This window comes from Anastrepha ludens, chromosome 6 (assembly GCF_028408465.1).
Source record: "Anastrepha ludens isolate Willacy chromosome 6, idAnaLude1.1, whole genome shotgun sequence".
Taxonomy (NCBI): Eukaryota; Metazoa; Arthropoda; class Insecta; order Diptera; family Tephritidae; genus Anastrepha; species Anastrepha ludens.
Window position 1 is genome coordinate 38,011,494 of NC_071502.1, and position 23,397 is coordinate 38,034,890.

Genomic DNA, 23,397 nt, shown 5'->3' on the forward strand with positions numbered 1-23,397 from the left:
CTTCGCAACAGGGCATAGTTAGTTATTTTTCCTATTTAAAGATTTGGTTTTCAGGTTATTTGGTTGTTCATTTTTAGTACGATTAAAGTACAATATTTTTTAATTATTTTGCAAACTATGATTTAAAGTATTAGGTATACAAAAATAAATAAATGAACAAATACAGATATGTTGGTCTTGTAATATTTCCAAGCTAATTTAATCTTCCTTTGCATTTAATATAGGAGTATCAAAAAGTTTCACCCTTTTACAAATATTAAGGGTATTCGCTGAAAGAAGGCACTATTTTATGTGCGGGTCGAAGTACTAGTAGCACATTAAAAAAAATTGATTATTGACATTGGAATTAAAAACAGTTTTAGTAGCAGTTTCAAACCAATTGTTAGCGCGTATATATGATAAAATTGTTAGTATAATTTTTAGTTAAATAACATCTGCATATGCAAATAGATAATCTGTGATTGTGTCGCACTCGTTGGAGGAAGTCCATCTAAGTATTTTGAATCTACACTAGTCCGGAAAGTGAAATTATTTTCAATTTAGTAGATTTTTTGTGTCGCTCTTACACAATAAGTACTGTATGTCTACTTGTAACGAAAATTTATTTATTTAATCGTTGTAAAAGTGTATGCATTATATAGAAAGTTAATTGTTAAAGTTAAGGAAAGTTAATAAATTGACACAGAATTGATGGACTTAATGGAAAATTATTCGTATTATATGACATAATGCATACACCTACTTCAATAACAGTTGTTTATGATTATGCCATGATTAGTCGACATCAGTTTTAAAGTTATAAGTTTAAGGAGGTCCTGGGGCTGGCTAGCCATTTGCGCGAAACCAATCCTTGACCTTCCGACTCCTATGTTTAGGATCATTATCCTGCTGGTACACCCATTTCATTGACATTTCCTCTCTGCAATACGGTAACATAACGTTCTGCATTATTTCCACGTAATTCATGGTGCCCATTATGCCATCAATTTTGTGTATAGCGCCTGTGCCATAATATGACAAGCATCCCCATACCATTACTTGGAAACCCCTTAGTTTTTATAGTGCATTGTGGCTGATTTTTGGTGCCAGGTAAACGTGTAACATATTGTTGTAAACTCGTGCCGCCACACAAAACTGTTTTAAACTTGTCAGTCTATAAAATAGGTCTGGTCATGTAAAAATTATCCAGTAACTTAATTTCCGAAAATTCGGTCTCCAAGAAAAAAATCTCAAAAAAAGGACATGAACGCAAAACCAGTAACAATTTGCAAGTTTTACGAACTACTGATTAAATTGTTGGCAAGGAAAAATCACGAAAGTTAAAAATATGTTTTCACTTGAGCTACTTCGTATTAAATAAAAAAAAAAAGCAAAATAACGAGCTTAACATCACATGTTTTATTTCATCCATAATAATTTGTTCCATCCCAGCATTGCTGTCAACTGAAGAACATTCCTTCAGCAATTGTACTGTTGAGGCAATCACAGTTTTCTTCATATTTTCCTTGCTTCCGTCTATGAGTGTATGTATGTATTATATACTTATATCGCCTCGCCAAATTTAGTTAGAAGCACAAGCATAAAACACAAAAGATACCTTCAATACTTTCAATTTGTGTTTTGGAAACTGCCGCAATATTGACTGGAGACAGGTTCAGAAGTACAGATGTAGTTCTATATCACTGGCCGATTCCTATTTAATATAATATATGACTTCAAATAAACTTTATAAATTGTATCTAAAATATATTTACTTATATTTTCCATTTTAATCACCATTTTTATTTAAATTTAGAATTTTGACTCAACTCGCATTTTAATTCTTGTTTATTTTTACTTTGCGATCAGCTGTTTTTTTTTCACTTGCAAATTCTTACAATTAAAAATGTATCCAGTAGAAACTTGCAACTTCCCCTCAAAATGAAATGTCATTTTGTTTTCTGACTTTCCCCTACTTTGCAAGTTTTTTGAATACATGAACACCAAAACGTGATAATTTGCAACAATTGTTACAAACTATTTGCTTCATGAACAGACCTAATATCACGCCACATGTCAGCTGTCCAGCTAGCATATTTTCTCACAATTTCAAACGTTTTGCCTTACGTTTTGGTGTCAGGAGTGGCTTTTTTCGTGGGTTCTTCTTCTCTTCTTAATTGGCGCTATAACCGCTTACGCGATTTTGGCCGAGTTTAGCAAAGCGCGCCAGTCGTTTCTTTCTCGTGCTAACCGGCGCCAGTTGGACACACCAAGTGAAGCCAAGTCCTTCTCCACCTGATCTTTCCAACGCAGAGGAGGCCGCCCCCTTCCTCTGCTACCACCAGCTGGTACCGCATCGAATACTTTCAAAGCCGAAGCGTTTGTATCCATTCGGACGACATGACCCAGCCAATGTAGCCGCTGGATCTTTATTCGCTGCGCTATGTCTATGTCGTCGTAAAGCTCATACAGCTCATCGTTCCATCGTCTGCGATATTCGCCATTGCCAACGTGCAAAGGTCCAAAAATCTTACGCAGAATCTTTCTCTCGAACACTCCAAGCGTCGCTTCATCGGATGTTGTCATCGTCCAAGCTTCTGCGCCATACGTTAGGACGGGCATGATGAGAGTCTTGTAGAGTGTTAGTTTTGTTCGTCGAGAGAGGACTTTACTGCTCAGTTGCCTACTTAGTCCAAAGTAGCACTTGTTGGCAAGAGAGATTCTACGTTGGATTTCAAGGCTGACATTGTTATTGGTGTTAATGCTGGTTCCTAAATAGACGAAGTCTTTTACAACCTCGAAATTATAACTGTCTACAGTGACGTGGCTGCCGATACGCGAGTGCGCCGACTGTTTGAAGACAGGAGGTACTTCGTTTTGTCCTCGTTCACCACCAAACCCATTCGCTTTGCCTCTTTGTCCAGTTTGGAGAAGGCAGAACTAACAGCGCGGCTGTTAAGGCCGATGATGTCAATATCATCGGCATACGCCAGCAATTGTACGCTCTTATAAAAAATTGTGCCTGAGCGATTAAGTTCTGCGGCTCGTACGATGCTCTCCAACATCAGGTTAAAGAAGTCACACGACAGCGAGTCACCCTGTCTGAAACCTCGTTTGGTATCAAACGGCTCGGAGAGGTCCTTCCCAATTCTTATGGCGCTGCTGGTGTTGAGCAACGTCATCTTACATAGCCGTATTAGTTTTGCGGGGATACCAAATTCAGACATCGCGGCATACAGGTAACTCCTTTCCGTACTGTCGAATGCAGCTTTGAAGTCGACGAAAAGATGGTGTGTGTCGATTCTCCTTTCATGGGTCTTTTCCAAGATTTGGCGTATTGAGAATATTTGGTCGATGGTAGACCTTCCAGGTCTGAAGCCACACTGATAAGGCCCAATCAGTTGGTTGACGGTGGGCTTCAGCCTTTCACACAATACGCTCGCTAGAACCTTATAGGCGATATTTAGAAGACTGATCCCGCGGTAATTGGCATAAATTGCAGGATCGCCCTTCTTATGGAGTGGGCAGAGCACACTTAAATTCCAATCGGCAGGCATGCTTTCATCCGACCATATTTTGCATAGAAGCTGATGCATGCACCTTACCAGCTCCTCGCCGCCATGTTTGAATAGCTCACCCGGCAGTCCGTCGGCGCCCGCGGCTTTGTTGTTCTTTAGCCGCTTTATCGCTATTCTCACCTCGTCATGATCGGGCAGCGGAACGACAATTCCGTCGTCAACGATTGGGGTATCGGGATCTTCACTTTCTCGGTGACATGCGCAGCTGTCACTGTTTAATAAGTTCGAGAAGTGTTCCCTCCATAATTTAAGATTGCTCTGTACGTCAGTCACCAGTTCGCCGTCTTTGTTCTTACAGGAGTTACGAGCTTCGTGGGTTACGAGCTGATAATCCAGCTCCCTGTAGTCTTCTACGTACAGTCATGTCGGAAACATTTAAGTCCATCTTTCTTTGAATTTATGTGGCTTACACTTGTGATTCTCTTTGTAGCAATTTGGATAATTCTGCGATCGTTTTGCAGGGAAGTTTTTCGTTTTCCTCCTCTTTTGCGGCTTTTCCGCAAATTTGATTGCATTCGAAATCGTTTTTGCTGAGCATAAAAAATAATTTGTATTTTTGTGTAAGATCTTTCATCTGCTCTCAATTTCAGAATCTGGTTTTTGTGGTGCAGCGTTTCGCTCAACCCACTATAATCAAAACCATAAGAAATATATGAATTACACTCGCCAAAACTAAAAAAATATATAAAATAAAAATAAAAAAAACGTACTTTCGTCTTAATCTGTGCGAAATTTAATTAATATTCCTTGTGTAAACTATTTCAATATTGTATTGAAAAGCATAACGGCGCCAACAAAAAATCGTTATTTACGTAGTTGCCAGATTTATTCAGAACTCTACACATCTGAAATCACTTGACTCTTCGTAGTTATTTGATATTCAAATTTTCTTTTGTATGATTTAAAAAATGTTTGGAAAAAATTGGCTTAAGGGTACTGCTATTTTCATGTTCTCAGCTGTACATATCTCGTCGCTGTGATAGCAAATAATAAAATAAGGAGACACAAATTTGCATACAGACAAAAAGCTTTTGCGTACTACATTTAGTACGTATGAAAATTATCTCTGTAAAAGTCAAGGCTAAAGTTGAAATGTCATTACCAACATTCATTTCTCACCTTTATTATTATCTATGTATGTATGTATCCGAATGTTTCATTGTACCAGAACCAGTATATAATTTTTATACACATATGTATGTACCTATGTTAAGACTGTGTTTATTAACTGTCATATTACAGTTTTAATTGACATGATATGTAGGTATGCTTGTATGATTTTTTTTAATTACAAACTTATGAATGGATTTCATCATATAGGTTTTTAGTCTACTAAAAGTATTTTAAATAAAAACACTGCAATTATTAGCTAAACGCGGTTAAAGTCTGGTTTCATGAATATGAGTTACAGAATTTGCTATAATATGTATGTACGCAAGTAGTTAATTGCTTTCAAGCATTGCAAAACTGGTATTGCAATATTTTTAATTGTCTCAATATGCTTTATAATAATGCTAATTTATATGCAAGTTGTGCATAGAGTATTTATTTACATGGACATTAACTATCATTTTTTACGTTGCAATCATAGATACGTTCATATATGTATACATACATATGTACATATAATCGAAACCTTCCGCAATACCCCGGCCCACCCGCCTTCAAAATGCTAGTCATGATCTTTATCGATAACCCATTACTAATAATGCGCATAGATTTAAAAGCCGTGAAGTTTATAGTATTTATCATTATTAGAGCTTAAGCCATATTTATTCTCTATATTTAGCTCTAAATGTTGCTTATTTAAATATTTAATCTTATTCTAAAATAACAATTAATGAATTTGTTTCTAAAATATTTCTAAATACATATAAAGTTATTATAACGCCTATGATTACCTTCCATTAAAAATAGCTTTATGTTTCTCATTGGCCTGTTGAAAGGTTTTTACTTTCTTTCACCGATATAACCGAACGAACTCTGCATGATTTTCGACTTCGGCGTTTACTTAGACTTAGATTAGATTAACGACAATATATGTACATATATAAGCTATATAGAGATAATTGACGCGTACACCCTTTATTGGTTGTTTGCCCGAGCCCCACTTCCAATTTGTTTTGTGTGTCTTCATGTTTTCCCTCAAATGGAGAAACCTACAGTTTAATTCCCCCTCCGGACGGCAATTAAATAACATTGTTTTTGTCTATGCAGCAGCAGGCAAAGCCGTTGTCTACCTCGTCTAACAGTACTGCCTCGATCTGTTCTGTACAAAAAGGATATACATACATATGTACTTGTACATTAGGGCGGGTCGATTTAAAAATCGCTCATTGCTCTGTGAAAATCGTATTCTAGGGATCAAAATAAGAAACTGTGCCGAAGGAACCATACCTCTAAAACGAATTCTGATGTCCCCCAATTTGGGTCGAACGAACGGAGTGCTCCAATCGAGTCTAAATGTATGACCGGCCCCCACTATCTTTGGACGGCCGATCCACCCATGCCAGGGGCACACCCCCTGGAACTCCCCTGGGGGGTTCCCCATACAATCATTTCAAAATATCACCATTTTTGGCCTTTACATGAGAAAAGAAACTAAAAAGTTCAACCCAAATTGGGGGACATCAGAATTCTTTTTAGAGGTATGGTTCCTTCGGCAAAGTTTCTTATTTTGATCCCTAGAATATGATTTTTACAGAGCAATGGGCGATTTTTTTGGCTCCCCACAAATCGACCCGGCCTATTGTACATACATATATGTGGGCTTTTGGGGATATACCTATTTAGCTTTATCAGTTTTTGTTTTAGACCAATTATTTCCGATCGTTCATTGAACAACTTTATATCAAATTTTAATTAGATAACTTGTATTATTTGGGGAAAAAGAAATCCATTATTTTCTCAATAGATGGCTGCGGTGATCGATGTCTCGTAAAGAATCGTTCAAAAAATTTAAAGTTTATGCTTGTCGTCAAGGTGACATTTCACACTAAAAAAATTATTTTGCTTGTGTTTTTTTGTGTGCCTCATTCAGTTGTGTACATTTTACAGTTTTTCTTTGATAAAGGCGAAAATGCAAGTCAGGTCGCTGAAATTGTGATACGGCCTTTTTGATGTTAATCAAAATGTCGAAAATGTCAATAATCGAAGTTGACCGACATGTTAATAGTCGTAGCATCGCCCAGAAGCTAAAGATCCGCCATAAAACAGTTTTAAACCATTCACAATTCACATAACGCTATCGACGTTGTACCCACTTGGCAACAGAGGAGGAAATATACTCTTCGTTGGAGAACTTTTAAGTCACAAAACTCAGTAAAGCGGCTTTGGCACTATTTAAGAAAAATAAGTATTTTAAACAGCTTGTGAGGATATCTCATTTATAACTTCTTGAATTGCTAAATGTACTTCCATTTTATTGGGTAAAAATTGTCGTCAGCTTCATGTTCATTGCTTTAACATTCTTCCACCTAAACTTTGGACAAGACTGCAACAACTTCGTGTAAGCTTAAACGGCATTTGTTTCAGCACCTGTTTATGTATTTGAATGAATAAAGTGTCCTGTGCTCTATCCAGACTAGTATATTTTTTGGTATATCAGTTTTGAAGCTTACTTTCATTTACATATACATTCATAATTGCTTACGTACACATGTGTGTGGATAGTAGCTATTTATTATTTATATTATACTTTAGTACTCGTATGGAAATCATCAAATTTTGACCAAAATTAATTTTAAGATTTCCAATAATTAAGTCAGCCAACGCTAAGCCGTAAAGAATTCGAATTTCAAATCTAACTAACGGAAGTATTATAAACTACGGAATGCTGCTTTTTGTTCTTGTTGTCGTTGTTATTCTCTACTGTCGCTTCGTGATTCTCAAGGTTTGCAATTAAAGTTTTCGATTGATGCAAGAACATACATACAAACATATGCACACGTCTATAATTGTATGTATATCTGTATGTTTTGCATCTACAAATGTATCTGTGTGCTTATGAACATACCATTCAAATGTTAGCACAAGAGTTTATATCAAACAAGCACCTCTGCGCTTGCGTTTGTATTGATGTTTTTATTGTGCTATTTTATAAACATTATAACGATGGCATTGTTTATGGTAATAATTATTTTAATTAAAAACAAAAAGCCTTATGTATATGCATATGTACATACGCAAATATAACTTCATCTCTGATATATAACCATGAACTAATCAATAGGACTATAAGTTCGAACTTTCTTTATATATCATATATCACACACCAACCGCAGATCGAAAGATTACTTCGATTAACCCTATTTGTGAAGCTCGCATTGCACAAAAAACAAGCTCAGACTTCAGACACTGATACACATTGATAAGAATGTAATTTATTAACAAGAACGTATTAGGCGTTGCTGTTGTTGTAGCAGAGGTATTCAGATTTAGCTCGGTAAAGAAATATATATATTTTTTTAATAGTACGATTATTATTGATTGTATATATCATATATAAGTATGTAAGTATTTCGCTCAGTATTGACGGTGAAGAAATTGATGAAATAAGCTCAATACGATCGTTAAGTTCGTAGAAAGTCTAGCTAGGTATATTTTATGCCTGAGCATTTCTCTTTCTCTCGGAAATGCGGACAATTCGTGGGCATGTTAGTTAACTATTTTTTATAGTTCGTATGTTAGCTAGTTGCGAACAAAATAATTTAATTAACACAATGCCATTGCAGTTTTCAGTACTTCGATTTTAGAAGTTAAACATTTACTGTACAAAATCAAAATTGTCATTATGTATCTTACTTTTACTTTTACTATTTTTATTCATCAAATTTTTTCATATTCATACATATATTCATGTGTACATATGTAGGCAGGCATCCTGCTTCAATTACTAAAGGTTTGCTCACTTGTGGCATTAGAATTTTAGAATTTTGACACTCCATCATAGCCTAAACAGGCAGCTTGATTCCGAGTTAATTCGGATTAACTAATAGACTGAATTCTCATAATTTAAGCGGATTAGGGGATTTTCAATGACAACATTGCCGAAAAACGATACTTAATATCTGTTATGAATGAAAAAATATCAAAATTTCAAAGAGAAGAGAACAAGAAAGTCTAAATTCAATGCTAGTTTGCACTAACAGGTTCGAAATTACATTAATTTTGTTGAAATTCCGGAGTATTTTGAGAAATTGCAACTTAAGTTGTTTTTTTTTTAATAAATAGTTATTTTTTAGTATCGGGGGACCGTATTTGTTGCCTGCGATCAATCTGTTGGTGACAAAACTATCCAATAAACGAATCAGCTCTTCACTAATCCGCGTAACAACCGTCTGTCACACTAGGCTATTAGAAAAGATTGCCTTTAAAAACAGAATAAAATGAAATCCCTTTTGGTGATAATAGTAACAAAAAAGTACCTTTTTACTTAAATGCAAAGAAACTGCACACGGTTTAAAACATAATTTGAAATTAAGATTTGCATGTAAATAAATTATTAGGCATCTTTCTGGTCTAGAGACGTGAAAATTGAAGGCGTTCAAAATTGAAGAAACACAATCGATATCAATTGAAAATCATTTTTATTCATTAGATCAATTATTTATTTACAAAAACAAATCAAAAATATTTTTTTCAATGACAATAATAAAAAAATTGCGTCCACGGACGTAACACATGCCACTGGCGTAACTAATTGGGCTGCTCAGGTACGTCTGAAAAAAAAGTTCGGTCGATTATTCATCAGGAGATATGTCGCTACGTTGGGTAGCAGATTTACAAACAAACAAAATTCTAGATATTTTATCTGTTTACTAGCTTTAACCCGCGGCCCCGCTCGCGTAGGAGTAGGTTTGAGGGATTTGATATGTATATAAAAGAATTACAAACAATAATTTCATAGAAAATAATATTTTATTGATAACCATAATATTACAATACCCGGCATTCGTTGCTATGCCTCGTTGAATAAAATCAAAACAACCAATCAGAAAAATATCAAGCAAAATTATTTTTATTAATCTTCTATCTCAAACCGTTTTTGAACTTTGGATTTGGGTTATAGTTGAACAGCTTATGCGGATTATGAAGTCTAGAGTGTGCTATAAATAGTGGGAAATAGGAAAAACTAAGATTTTTTAGATTAAATTTAAACAAATATTCGATTATTAGTGACGAATGAGAGTGGTGGCGCGGCCTGGGGGCTGTGCGAAGGGAGTTCCATCATAAAAACATGCCTACAACCTTCATTGGGTAAAAAATATGAATGTATAAAAATTTTTTCGTCATTTGGTGTTGTCGTTTCGTAGTGATGCGCGGACAACGTACAGACATTCACCTTTATAGTATAGATTGGAAAAACAAAACAAAAAGATTTTTTTTCACGTTCTCGCTCTTAAAAAAAAATAGAAAAATTTATTATAAAATTATAATTCTGCTACCCGCGAACTAGAAATTGTTCAACTAAATCCAATAACTATATTTTGTGAAGTAATTTTTCCATTGAAAACGGATTCGTAATTATTTGTATTAACTTATTTACTAAAGCTAATTTGTCATTATATAAATAAAGAAAAGAAACATCATACTATATTCCCGACAAAAAAAAAATAACGCAGAATTTACGAGTATATACATACCAATTAGGATATGGGCTATAAAACACGAGTGTCGCTGTTGCGCGGTTAAAAACCTGTAAGCAAAAAGTTTCCCTTTTTAAATAGTAATAGAGTCTATTGGCCACTGGTTTGAACTTATGTCTGTATGACGCACTTGAGAAAGAAGTGTCGCTGCACTGGACAGCACAAGGCTCAAATCAGCACTCAAATAGCCTAATCAATGTAAATTTTTAATTTATTTAAGTAATAATCCAAATTTTCTAAAATACTTACTCAAATTCACGCAGTCAGAAAATGAAATGTTAGCGAATATGCAAAAATCAGATATCAATGATACAAATGGATATGTTTGTTCTACAAATTTTACTTTTCTTCCACTTTTACTCTAAATTTCTAGAGTTAGCAATACAGTTTCTTGCTATCTCTTAGCCGATTTGTCAAGAGGGAACAAGAAAGCTGCCTACTGAGCAAACTTTTTATTGTTGAATCATGGGTACGCATATTAGCTGCCATGCAAACCCAAATATTTGAATACTTATAAATAAATACTTTAAATAGATATGTATGTCAACTTCCTGTCAGTTGTTGTAATGCATATTTTTAAGTGCGATTGCTCCCAAAGTACATTCACAAAGGTTGAGTGCAAAGCAGCCCCCACTTCTGAATAAAATAAATTTAATAAGTTTCCTGCCAAGCTTATACACATTCGTCACATTAAGAGTTTCTTTTGAATATGTTAATTGATTTTGCTTTTATTTGTCTATTATTATAAACATAACATTGACCTTGCCTTTTGCTGCTTAACATTGCTGTTTCTGCTGCTGTCAGATACCGTTTTTCAACAAAGTAAGTTTTTTTTTTTGTTTTTTGGTTTAATATGTATTTAGTGTATCTACATATGTGTGTATGTATTTTTCTCCGCAAATTTAAATTTTAAGTAGCGTCATTCAAAGCCGTTGCCCTTGCCTCATGCGTTTCACAGTCATCGCTGTGTTAGCCATATGCGCGCTGAGAGTTGTATTGTTTAATTGAAATAACTTTGTTCGTTTGGCATTTCGGGAGTACATAAATGGGTATTTTCAACTTTTTCTGAAGTGAAAAACGCATTAAGAACAAACTTGTTTGCGTAGAACAAAATATATTTAAATTAAACAGCTCCCAGATTGCTTGATTTCAGATTTAATAAAGGAAATTATCCTTAATTTGCTGCAATATGTAACAGCATAAAACATTCCCGATAATTTTGGCAGGTATCTACTGCGGAAGCGACAGTCCACGGCTGGATTTAAATTCTGGTCTTTCCGGTAACGCAGAACTCCGATCCGATTGATTCTATTAAAAAAAAATTGTTTTTGTTTTTAAAGTTATTCCATATACATACTTACATACATAAACATCGGTACCTTAATATAGAAAAACCCCTCCTCATCGAGTTTTTAACGATTTTGATATATAACCTCTAAATGCACTTTCTTTAAAAAAAGTGTTTGCAATATTATGGAAAATAACAGTAATAAAAGCATGAAAAAAGCCTTAATTAACTAAACCCCCGTTCTATGTAAATATGCATTCAGTTTTTTCCTTCTCTTTTAAAATAACAAAAATATGAGTTACAGGGCTCGGCACTCGAAGTGTAACCAATTAAAAAGGCCATACATTTAGTTTGGAAAACTACTTTTATTCTATTCAAAGTAAAAAGTGTGTGAAAATAATACAAAATTCAGATTCAATTTATTTTTGCTCGATATGGCCTTGAGACAGTCTAGAAACGAATCGTAAGCTGCTCGAGACTGCGCAGCTCCTCGAGACTGGTGAATCTCTTAGTTCGGATCTTGCTCTCCAAAATGGCCCAAAAAGAAGAATCCATCGGCTTCGCGTGTGGTGAATTTGGAAGCCATTGTGTGGGTGTTATAAGGTTCGGAACGTTGTTTTTTAGCTATTCTTGGTTCACTTGAGCTTTGTGAGACCGAAATGTTTGTCTGCTCATGGCTTCAAAGCAACCGACTTTCCCGATAATATTTCGCATTTACCTTGACTCCAGGCTCGATGAAAACGATTGAAGAGCGCCCATCTGCGGTCGAATAAACCCTATCGTTTTGGGAGTTTACGAATTGCTGAATTTGAAAGATTGTCTCATCAGAAAACACAATGTTCACCGCTTTCGGCCAAGCGAAGCAACTCTTTCGCTCTCTCAAGTCTGACTTTTTGCTGCTTTGGTGTGAGATCATGCGCCTTTTTGGATCTTGTAAGGCTTGACTTTGAGATCATTTTTCAGTATGTGGCGGATGCTACGCTCAAATATTTTCAGTTCTTTCGCCATTTGATTGGCACTTCGTCGGGAATTTCGCTCAAGTCGCTTCTTCACTTTTTGAACCATTTTACGTGACGTTGCAATCTTTTGATGACCACCTCCATAACGTTTCTCGATACTACCAGTATCATTGTAACGATTTTATTTTTCCGCGTTTACTTTCGGCAAAATGCTTGCGCGAGCTTGTAAACAATACTCTGTACTGTCATTTAACCAACTAAAAGACAGCTGATGCCCGTACATCGCTGCGCGAGCGGTTTGAAGTTGGTTACACTTCGAGTGCCGGACCCTGTAGAGCCTTTCTATTTTATATGGTATAGCTTGTGATTTACAAAAACACAATAAAAACAATTCAGTTAACTTTTTGCCGGACAAATCTTAGGTGGTATTCAGCCTTGAGTATATATGTATGTACACATATAAATGCACCTTTCATTTTAATATTTTCAACGGTAAATTAGCCTCTATACATTCTAAGTCTAATCGCTTATTTTATTTATTTTATTTAAGCTCATTTTGTACTATTTTATTTTATTTGTAGACGAAAACAGTTGGAGAATCTTTTAAAAATGTATGAGAATCATGAAAATGAAATGATCAACGCGCTCGATGCGGATTTGCGTCGCCCCAAGCAAGAAAGTTTAATTGTTGAAACAGAATTTCTCAAGAACGATATCAAACACATTCTATATAATTTAAATGATTGGGTAAAACCCGAAACGGTGAGTACACGAAGAAACACGACTTTTTTTGTTTTTGCTTTATTCTTAAACTGAGTATGTATACTTATTATTTTTTAAAGTGATAAATAAAATTATGAATATATAATTGGAAAAATAATATTTGTATTTCCTTCATTTCTATGCCAGCCTGAAAGGTCGCTGGTGAATTTACTGGACGATGTACAAATCTTTAATGATCCCTACGGCGTGGTTTTGGTGATAGGGGCATGGAATTATCCCTTACAATTGCTGCTTGTGCCTGTTGCAGCTGCTATAGCCGCGGGCAACTGTGTCGTAATTAAGCCTAGTGAAATTGCAACCAACTGTGCTAAATTTGTAACAGATATGATACCTAAATATTTGGATAATGTATGTCAATTATGGAATAATTTCAATCACCAAAATAATATTTTAAACTTTATTGTCCTAAACTAAATAGGATTGCTATCCAGTCATTTGTGGTGGGCCTACCGAAACTGCCGAATTGCTCAAACAACGTTTCGACTACATTTTCTACACTGGCTCCACAAGAGTAGGTAAAATCATACACGCTGCTGCCAACAAGTATTTAACGCCAGTGACTTTAGAATTGGGTGGTAAAAGGTGTTTTATTCACACGTTTCGCACTTATTGCCTTGCCTAACAGACATTCAATTCTAGCCCCTGTTATATTGACAAATCTGTTGAATTGCGCACAGCTGTAAAACGCATCCTATGGGGCAAACTGATCAATTGCGGCCAAACATGTATAGCGCCCGATTATGTGTTGTGCTCAAAAGAAATACAAGACAAGTTCATTGTCGAAGCCAAAGAAGTCCTCAAAGAGTGGTATGGCGAAGACATTAAAAGCAGTCCAGATCTCAGTCGTATTATCAATCATAATAATTTCCAGTAAATACTATATTAATAACAGATTTAGCATATAAGTAGGATGCTACTATAGTGCTTTATTTTTAACTTTTTAGACGCCTACTTGGACTGATGAAGAGTGGCAAAGTTGCTGTCGGCGGGAATTATGATGCTTCTGAACGATTCATTGAGCCAACAATTCTAATTGATGTCAAGACTGAAGATCCTATTATGCAAGAGGAAATCTTCGGACCAATTTTGCCAATTTTCTCAGTGGAAAATGCCTTCGATGCAATCAAATTCATAAACTCCAGGTAATGTAATCTTGAAAGATAGAAACAAGATTTAGAAAATGTGAAGTGTTGTGTATGGAATTGTATTTACCTAAACTTTGACTTCTCTTGGTTATCGTACACCCAACAGAGCGTAAACAAGATAAATTAATTGTATTGATTTTTAAAATAGACTGTGACTTCATTCTTAAAGATTATCCAGCATCATAAAAAACTTGCTTCGCCTAACACAAATCCGTCAAATAATTTTTTTGAAGCATTTTGAGTCATCATATATAGTATGACCCGGTCGGCGCCCGCCGTACCCAAATGGATTGGTGCGTAATTACCATTCGGAAGCGCGGAATTTCGAAACCCCGGGCACGAAACACCAAATGATAGAAAAAGTTTTTACTAACAGCGGTCGCTCCTCGGCAGAAATGGCAAACCTCCGCGTGCATTTCTGCCATGAAAAAGCTCCTCATAAAAAATATCTGCCTTTCGGAGTCGGCTTGAAACTGTAGGTCCCTCCATTTGTGAAACTACATCAACACGCACGCCACAAATAGGAGGAGGGCTCGCACGAATTCCTTGTACATAGTATGACCCGATGCTATGTATATAAATATCATGAGATATGGCTCAGTAAAGACATCTAGGAAAAAATAAAGAATTTTTTACTTCACCTATTGCACTAAAGAGCATTGTCCTTTTGCAAGTCCGATAACCTATTAGCATCTTGATGAAATCTTCATCGATCGTAGTTGTTGTTGCTGTGTTTGCATATTTTTTTACGTACATGTGCGGGGAATGCTGCTGAAGTGGCAGTCCTTGGCCAGATACAACCCGGGTCGTTCCGGTTACGTAGAACCGACTGTCACGGGAACAATCCATCGAAGTATTTTATCTTGGGTGAAATGTTCAATTCCTCATGCTATGTCACTATTAGTAACTGTTAGTGTTCGGTCAACACTAGTGATATATGCGGCATATTTATAATATTATATAAACTTGCGGCAGCCAAAAAACAGGATAAACGACAGTGAGCCAGCCATTGAGAACGTGCTTATTTGACAATTTGTGTCTGAAGTAATTTATATGTATGTGTTAGTAGTTTGCTTCTATTAACCCATAGGAAGTAAATGAGGTAAAAGTACCGAAGAATTTCATATGATATTTCAAACAAAATTATCGAAAATAAGATAAAAAAATGAGTTTGAAATAAAACTCAATAGTTCTATAAAGTTTTTTTTATTTATAGCAACCTTGTTTTTGTATTGCTTTAAAACTTTGCTTTTGCTTTTGAAAGACAACCTGTTGACTTAGTTGTAGCCAATTGCGACATTGCGGCACATAAATATTTAAATATTTTTTTACTGTTAATAGTTTTTCCGTTCATTTCTAAACATAGATTTTCCAAAAGTATTAGATCACTTAAAAATTGTGCTTTTGCTTTGATCAAATTTCCCCCTTTTTGTTCCATCCATGACCATCCAATCTCGTCCGAAAATTGAGATTGGCCAATACTAAGTTTTCAACACTATGCATAAAAACTCTAAAAAAATATCGAGTTACTTAATGTTTTTGCACGAATTTCGCAATATTGGTTTTTTAATTTCATTGTTTTATATTGCACAAAATATTTATTTTCCAATTTTTTAAGGTAATTTCATGGAAATTTTCAACCATTCAAACGAATAGTCAAATAAGCATAATAATGACTTGACTACTTGGTAAAACCAAAAACAAATAAGGGAGTCGAAATAGTTTAATTAACCCGGCGTTCGTGGCTACTGGGTAAAAAATACCACAGAGATAATAAAACCACTTCTAACTTTTTTTCTACAAAATATCGTGACCAGCCGCTTCAAGTACCTTTCTGCATAGAAACAAAGACGCGCTCCCTACGTAAAATAAATATTTAATTAATTATACAGCTATATATTATGTGATAATTTTTACCCGGTTGCGACCGTTTGTGCTTGTAATTGCATAGCGACAAACCCCGGGTTAAATAAACTGTGACTTCATCCTGCATGGATTTTTATAGTTTTGCAAATATTTTTTAATACGATCTTCTCTCGCTATGTGTACGATAACCAAAGCACTTGGTTAATACCAAGGTTTTTCTTAATTCTTGCCTATGACGTATGTATTTCATTTTTTCTCATTTATTAATTTTATTTATTGTATACATGTCTCCACATTAATGTGCGTCCAAAAAAAACAAAAAATCATTGCATTACAAACAAAATTATAACACCAAAAATTATACACCATTCAACACCCAAATAAACATGCAAACGTACACAGAGAAGCACCACTTTGCGCGTATATATTCACAGCGGACGCTGCGGTACAAAATTTATTTACACGTGACATCCAATCGGGCGGAATGTGTTTGAACGATACTATAATGCATTATGCCGGTAAGCGAAGACTGTATTGAAGCAAGCAAAAATACAAAAGCAAAGATACACCGATTCCTTTAATTGTGTCTACTTGCACAGGTGCAATGGCTCCTGTTGAATTGCCCGTTTATGCTCCTCTATTAATTTGTACAGCTATAAAATTCCCAAAAACAAAGTGGTGTTGGCGCGTAAAACTCCCATCTGCTAAGGCCTAGAATATGCAAATATTTTGTAAATATATTTTATTTGTTTTCTTTTTAGAGACGATTTAAATCCTGTATATACATATGTATTTGGTTATGGGTTAGTTAATGAGTGAATGCCGGTATTTATGTGAAAAAATTGAAATTGAAAAATAACACAAAATCGGAGTTGGTGCTACTAAATTAGTGTGAACTTTGAATCTGACGATAAGTAATTGTTGCGTATACTTAAATTCATATCAATATTTGAAAGAGCTAAATTCAAATGTAGTTCATTTGCAAGCCCCATGAATTTAAAAAACAAATCAACACAAATCCTGTTGTTGACGTTAGAAAATTCTTCAATTTGAAAAAAAAAGAAAAATATATAGCAATTGAGAGCCACCTCTCGCGTTCATATCAACATAAACAAATTGTTGATTCAATAACTCTTAGGTTATAATTTTGTTTAGCTAAGTTGTATGATTTGTTAACTATAACAAAAAAGTTATGCTCGTAAATCGTATACAAATTGTTTACTCATATAGTTAAATACATGTGTATGTATGTGTCGTATTCACAGCTTTTGGTCGAAATCTTGAAATTTTCCATCAATATCATCACCTTCTTAAGCCTACATGCATATAAATATATGTACATACATACTTATAACATACATTGCTGTATGTACCCGTGTATGTGGTCATTCACTTTTATATATTTGATGTTGATGTAATATTGAACAGTAAAATATGAATCTTTGTAAATTAGGGAGAAGCCTTTAGTGGTCTACGTTTTCTCCAAAAATCCAAAAGTAGTTAAAGAATTAAGACAAAACACTACCAGCGGCGGATTTTCCAGCAATGAGACATTAATGCATTGTGGAGGTATTTAAGCATACAATTTCACATTTTTTTATTATTCACATAAAATAATAAATATGCACTTTGTCACCATGAGAATTTGTCATGAAAGTTCAAAATTGATGCACTATTAGTTTTTTTATTTACTTATTATTATTATCATCCTTTTTTTTATTTTGCACACAACTTTCAAGATTAGCAATATTTGGCATATCTGAAATAATATTTTTTATAGCACATTTGTTTTATTTTTTGGGCTTTTTGTTATGAACGAGTGATTTTGTTTCAAAATTAGCCAAAGCTCTACTCAAATGATCGGTAAATCTAAATTTTGCATTGCAAAATAAAACATATTTAATAAAGATTTAATTATTTCTAAATTAACTAATATTTATAATTATTGCAATTATTTTTGAAAAATCATATAATATATGTAGATAAACATATAAATATGGCTGGAAAAATGTCTGTGCTTGAATATATCGTGCCTAAATATATCGCTTAATACATAAATAATTATAATATATAACTAGAAAATACTAAAAAGTAAATAAGTTTGTGCACTATTTTCTCTTAATTAATTAACTCAACTCAACTTTTATATGTGCTTATTAACATTTTGCTGTTGCGCTACTTGTTGGCTAATTTTTTTCGGTCCATTATAAACAAAAGCTTCAGTTTCTGCTTCTAACTTTTAAAAAGTGTAATCGCATGATAAATATTTACATTATTTATTTATTAATTGAACTCTTCCTTTTACTGCTAACCATATTAAATAAAACTTTTGTGAAACCGGTCCGAGCGTTGCAAAATTCAATGGGGAGGTCTGAATTATCAAATACACAGAGAAAAATGTGCCACCAAATGATAATTTTTAATGAAATATCGTTTTACTTTTGAACTTTTTTGCTAATAAATTATGTTCTTAAAAAATTCTTATTTCGTCATGAAACAAATTGGGGAAATTCTATAAAATAACAGATTTTGTAAATAAACGATAAACGAATCGAGAGACGGTAGGTATGTAAACATCCAATAATAGTATTTAGCCAAAGGCAAATCTATTCAAGCTGGTAGCATTCGAGCAACAACAACATTTTTTTAATTCGCACTGTGAAGAGAAAGAGAATAGCAGAATGGAATGAATGACAAATATACAAAATTAGTTTGTGGCGCATTCACAACCATTGTATAGAAACACAAATGAAAACACACTTCTTCCTACCTAAAGCTACGGCGACAAGCTCTTGCATTTGCTGTACAGCAGCTTATATGTGTGCGTGTCGGGTGACACACGTACTTGTTTCGTCTCACACATACTTGTTGTTGGCTTTTGCATGATGAAAATCAAAATTTTTAGATTTTTTCGCGGGCAAGCGTCATGCACCCAACACGCACACATAAGCTGCTGTACAGCAAATGCAAGAGCGTGTTGCCGTAGCTGAAGTGTGTAATAGTATGAGTGCTTGACCATTTTAGCGGGGTTGCTATACCAAATTATAATTTTTACGGTAACATTAGAAGCAATAGAATATCAACATAAAAAATACAAAATAAAATATTTGACTTGGAAAATTTACAATAAGAAATATTTTTAATATAATTCTTAATTACAATAAAGCTTTTTTATTGAGAAATATCTAAATCTTCACGACAATATTTAGTCTTTTTGAAACGATTTTCTATGAAATGTAAAAATTTTTTATGCAACCATGTTACATAAAAGAGCGTTTTGAAATCAGTTGATCTCAGCATTTTTTACAACCAGCTGAGAGTGTTTTTACTTATAGAGCTGTACAATGTTCACAACACAACAACAATTTTCCGTCATTCAATTCAAGCAATCAACTACTCTAATCACACCACCTTTTATAGATACGCTTGTATTTAGCTGAATGAGTTTATAAGTTGAAGTTGATTTTGTCGCAAAGAAAATGTTCCCTAATTTCCCCGTGCCATTTTCTCTTCTTTCCATCCATTCGTTTTTTCAACATGGGGCAATTCAAAAACTTTGCTTAGATACTAATTTTTCGCTTCAATTACTAGACTCGGCGACAATGCCAACTGATCCCAATACACTTTAGCTCCCTCCTGTCCCTGCTTTAATTGTAATTTTTTCTTAATGCCATAGATTTTTTGTTTTTTGCTCAGATACATGCGGAACATTTTTTTTTCTACTTGGCACAAACGTTTTACTACCTCGGCTGTGTGCTTAGACGAGGAGTACTAAAGTACTCCCCAAAACCCTGTTTTCTGGTTTATTTTTAACAGGGACTGGCTAACTGAGTACTGAAACATACCAGATTCTACTCAAAATTTCAACACAGTCAATAGCACATGTTAAGCTATTGACAAAAAACAAAAGTGGCAAAGATTTCCTTCTACTATGGCGTAAATCTAAGACCTAACAAAGGATATTTACAGCCTCTTAAGTGTATGGGGATGAGAGAGTAGGTACTATTTCGGCGTATGAAAGCAAACATAGCGTACCTGTTAGCATTTACATAATTTATAATATGTCATCTACAAATATGAACTTATTACAACAAAAAAACTCCTAGATCCTTAACTTTAAAATATCGATATTTACTTTAAAACCAGAACTGTAATAGGATGAATTTATAATGTTACTCTTTTTTGAAAAAAAAGAACTATTTGGTAAAATTTTTCAACTTTCAAATATAGCTGGTTATTCAAACACCAAGAGAGCACCTCAATCAACAGCAGATTTTAGTTAAACTGAGTCCTCAACTTTAGAAATAGTAGGGCAGATTTCGAGATCATCTGCATAGAGCATCCTGATGGCTGGGATGTAATGTTATTAAGAACAACTGTACAAATCCAACCAGATAGATGCAATTCAATTTATTTCAAGCTGCGTATTTGTTAAATAAATTTGTATGATAAATCTTGTCGAATCTGTATTAGTAGTATCCAGTTGGAATCTGGCCTCAAAATTTGCAAGGTAATCCTCAGTAAAGATGGTTCGAAAGGGTACATCTTTCTTTCACAAAACTTAACTTAATAACTTAATTTGAACAACATACTCAAATTACTTAGCAATAGGTGTCAGCTTCGTTATTGGTCTATAATTTGAAACGTTGTTCTTATTTCCCCCTTTGAGGATTAGTGCAATATGTGTATTTTTCCCATGTTGAAGAAATACCCCGGTTGAAAATGATTATTCTCAATAGTAGTTGGTTCTTATTGACGCGTCTATATAACTTGCTTTTACGTTTTCGATCTAGCAGCAGGCTAAGTAAATGAAATAGTTAAGAACAATATCCCAATTAGGTTTAAAAAAGTTATAAAAATGTTTAATTCCTTAACGGCACATTACTCTATCAATACCAGTAGAGCAGTAAAAGGAACTTATCCTTAACACTTTGATTTCTTTCATTAAAGGGACAGATACCTGTAAACAGCCATATTTTCCCTGATTTTCATTAAAATTATTTAAAATGAAGAACAAAATTTTTTTTCAAAATTGGCATACAGTTTATTTATACATTAAAAAAATATAATTTTTTTTATTTTAATCATTTAAAATGGCGGATGTACACTAAATTCTTCCAGGAAAGTCATGGCGGGGCTTCTCAATCGGCGGGCATTGTAGCATCGGCGTCAGTGACCTGAATACAAAAACAAACCAAAAATTTGTTTGTTCATTAATGTCATAATTTCTATATAAATTAAAAAAAATGGAAAAAAAAATCGCGGAATAAAATGCTTAAAAAACATGAATTTTGGGGCGAATTTTCCTACTATTTTTGCTTCGAAAAAATTTCGAACACTTATATGCGCATAGAAAGTAATATCATAAAAAGGATGTATGCAAAATTTCATAGAGATCGGTCTATAACTTTTCGAGTTATCGTGTATGCCATTTCTAAAAATATATTAGTTTTGAGAAAAACGCGTCTAAAGTTTGAATACAAGCGCTCGAACGCAAAGAATAGAGTCGACACGGTTGACGATCTATAACATAAGAAATACTTAAATTTACGTTCTAAAAATTTTTTGACATATTCTTAAAGGATTATATTAACATTTCATGAACAAATTTTTTTCGTAATTTTACAGGTATCTGTCCCCTTAAACAATAGATCTGTATTGAATATACGCTTTTTAACAAAATATTTCTCTAAAATTGTTACTCAATCCGATTTTAAAACTATGCATGCAATTTTCTACTTTCAATTTACAACCAATTCAATCCATTATATTTTCCAATACTCAATAACTGCTTAGTAGCTTTATTAGTTTTATTATAATTTCTATATCAATAGAAGCATAATACAAAATTTATTAAACACTAATTGTAATACAATTTTTGAAAACCATCCTTAATAAAATAAATCATAATATTCACGTTTATATATTGTATTTTTACTGTTACAAAATCTAATATACATTTTCTACTATATAAGTGGACACTTTGCCTTTTGGTGGCGTTGGCTCCAGCGGCATGGGGCGCTATCATGGCAGATATGGATTTGAAACATTCACTCACAAGAAATCTTGCCTTGGAAAGGATTTGAATCCCTTGGGTGAAATTTTGGCGTCGTAAGTAATGTTACATAACAAGGAATGATATTGTTTTTGACGTAAAATTTTTTGTTTATTTTTCAATTTTAGTGGTCGTTATCCACCTTATTCAGATCGTAAATCATCGTTACTGGGATTTCTGTTGCGCAAACGTCGGCCCTTCCCCAAAATATATCTGTCACATTTATTGGCTGTTGGTCTGGGCGTTGGCCTCACAATACTCTTTACTCACTATATGCAGGTAATTATTGATTAATAACCTATTAACTTAGTTTATTACTTTTTTCGTAAAACTAAAATACAACGCACATAAAAATGCTTTTTTGAATAAAATTATTGGTTAACATATTATTTCACATACGCAACGCACACCCTCATATATGATATATAAATTTTGAAAATATCGACACATTAAAGGGCAAATTGTTCTCACGCTAAAATCGCTCGTTCGGAGTTCGTTCGATGTGCATCAAAGTGATCACCATTTCCCTCATGCAAGCGTTAACGGATTACTTATATAGATACGAGTATGGATATGTGTTTTAGCAGCCCGCATCGCTTAGTGGTAGTATCCAAATCGTATTTGTAATATACATCTGTGCTTTTGTATTTCTTTGGGAAGGCAACTCAGCACAATAATCGATATTTGGACCATTTAATTTGTTGTATACTTTGTTAAATGAAGAATTATTTTATTATACATCTTACACATTTACATACCATGTACACCCTGTTATAAAAATCAGTCCAAATTAATAACGATTCAATCATAAAAACTAACCCCACTCGCACATAAGGCATTCGCATATATAAAATTTAGAAATAAAGGTGTAACTAATTATAGATTGAAATTAAATTTACTTTCATTCTTATCACTTGTCCTTTGCAGAGTGGTTACGATAAGAAATGATTGTTCACTAAGAAAACAAAAACACAAAATTAGTTATACTGTCTAATACAGGCCGATGACTTTAAATCTATGTATTTCTAAAAAATGTTATTTAATATGTATTGTAAAGTTATTTTATATATAATAAAAAGGAATATAATTTGAACACA

At 33.9% G+C, this 23,397-nt stretch overlaps 1 protein-coding gene across 7 annotated transcripts in view; it reads left to right on the plus strand.

Annotated features, from left to right (window-relative positions):
* LOC128868690 (aldehyde dehydrogenase, dimeric NADP-preferring) overlaps positions 1-23,397 on the plus strand; it is a 43,251-nt gene extending 19,854 nt beyond the window's left edge. For 5 of the 7 annotated variants that reach the window (XM_054111079.1, XM_054111081.1, XM_054111083.1 and 2 more), the window contains 9 exons: positions 13,033-13,213; positions 13,361-13,582; positions 13,653-13,816; positions 13,874-14,104; positions 14,179-14,376; positions 16,648-16,763; positions 22,221-22,356; positions 22,429-22,579; positions 22,756-23,397. In XM_054111079.1, coding sequence (XP_053967054.1) covers positions 13,033-13,213; positions 13,361-13,582; positions 13,653-13,816; positions 13,874-14,104; positions 14,179-14,376; positions 16,648-16,763; positions 22,221-22,356; positions 22,429-22,579; positions 22,756-22,776 — 1,420 coding nt within the window. In that variant the 3' untranslated portion in view covers positions 22,777-23,397. Of the gene's footprint in view, positions 1-13,032; positions 13,214-13,360; positions 13,583-13,652; positions 13,817-13,873; positions 14,105-14,178; positions 14,377-16,647; positions 16,764-17,698; positions 17,815-22,220; positions 22,357-22,428; positions 22,580-22,755 lie in introns of all 7 variants that reach the window. The other 2 variants (XM_054111080.1, XM_054111082.1) reach the window with 2 other exon arrangements.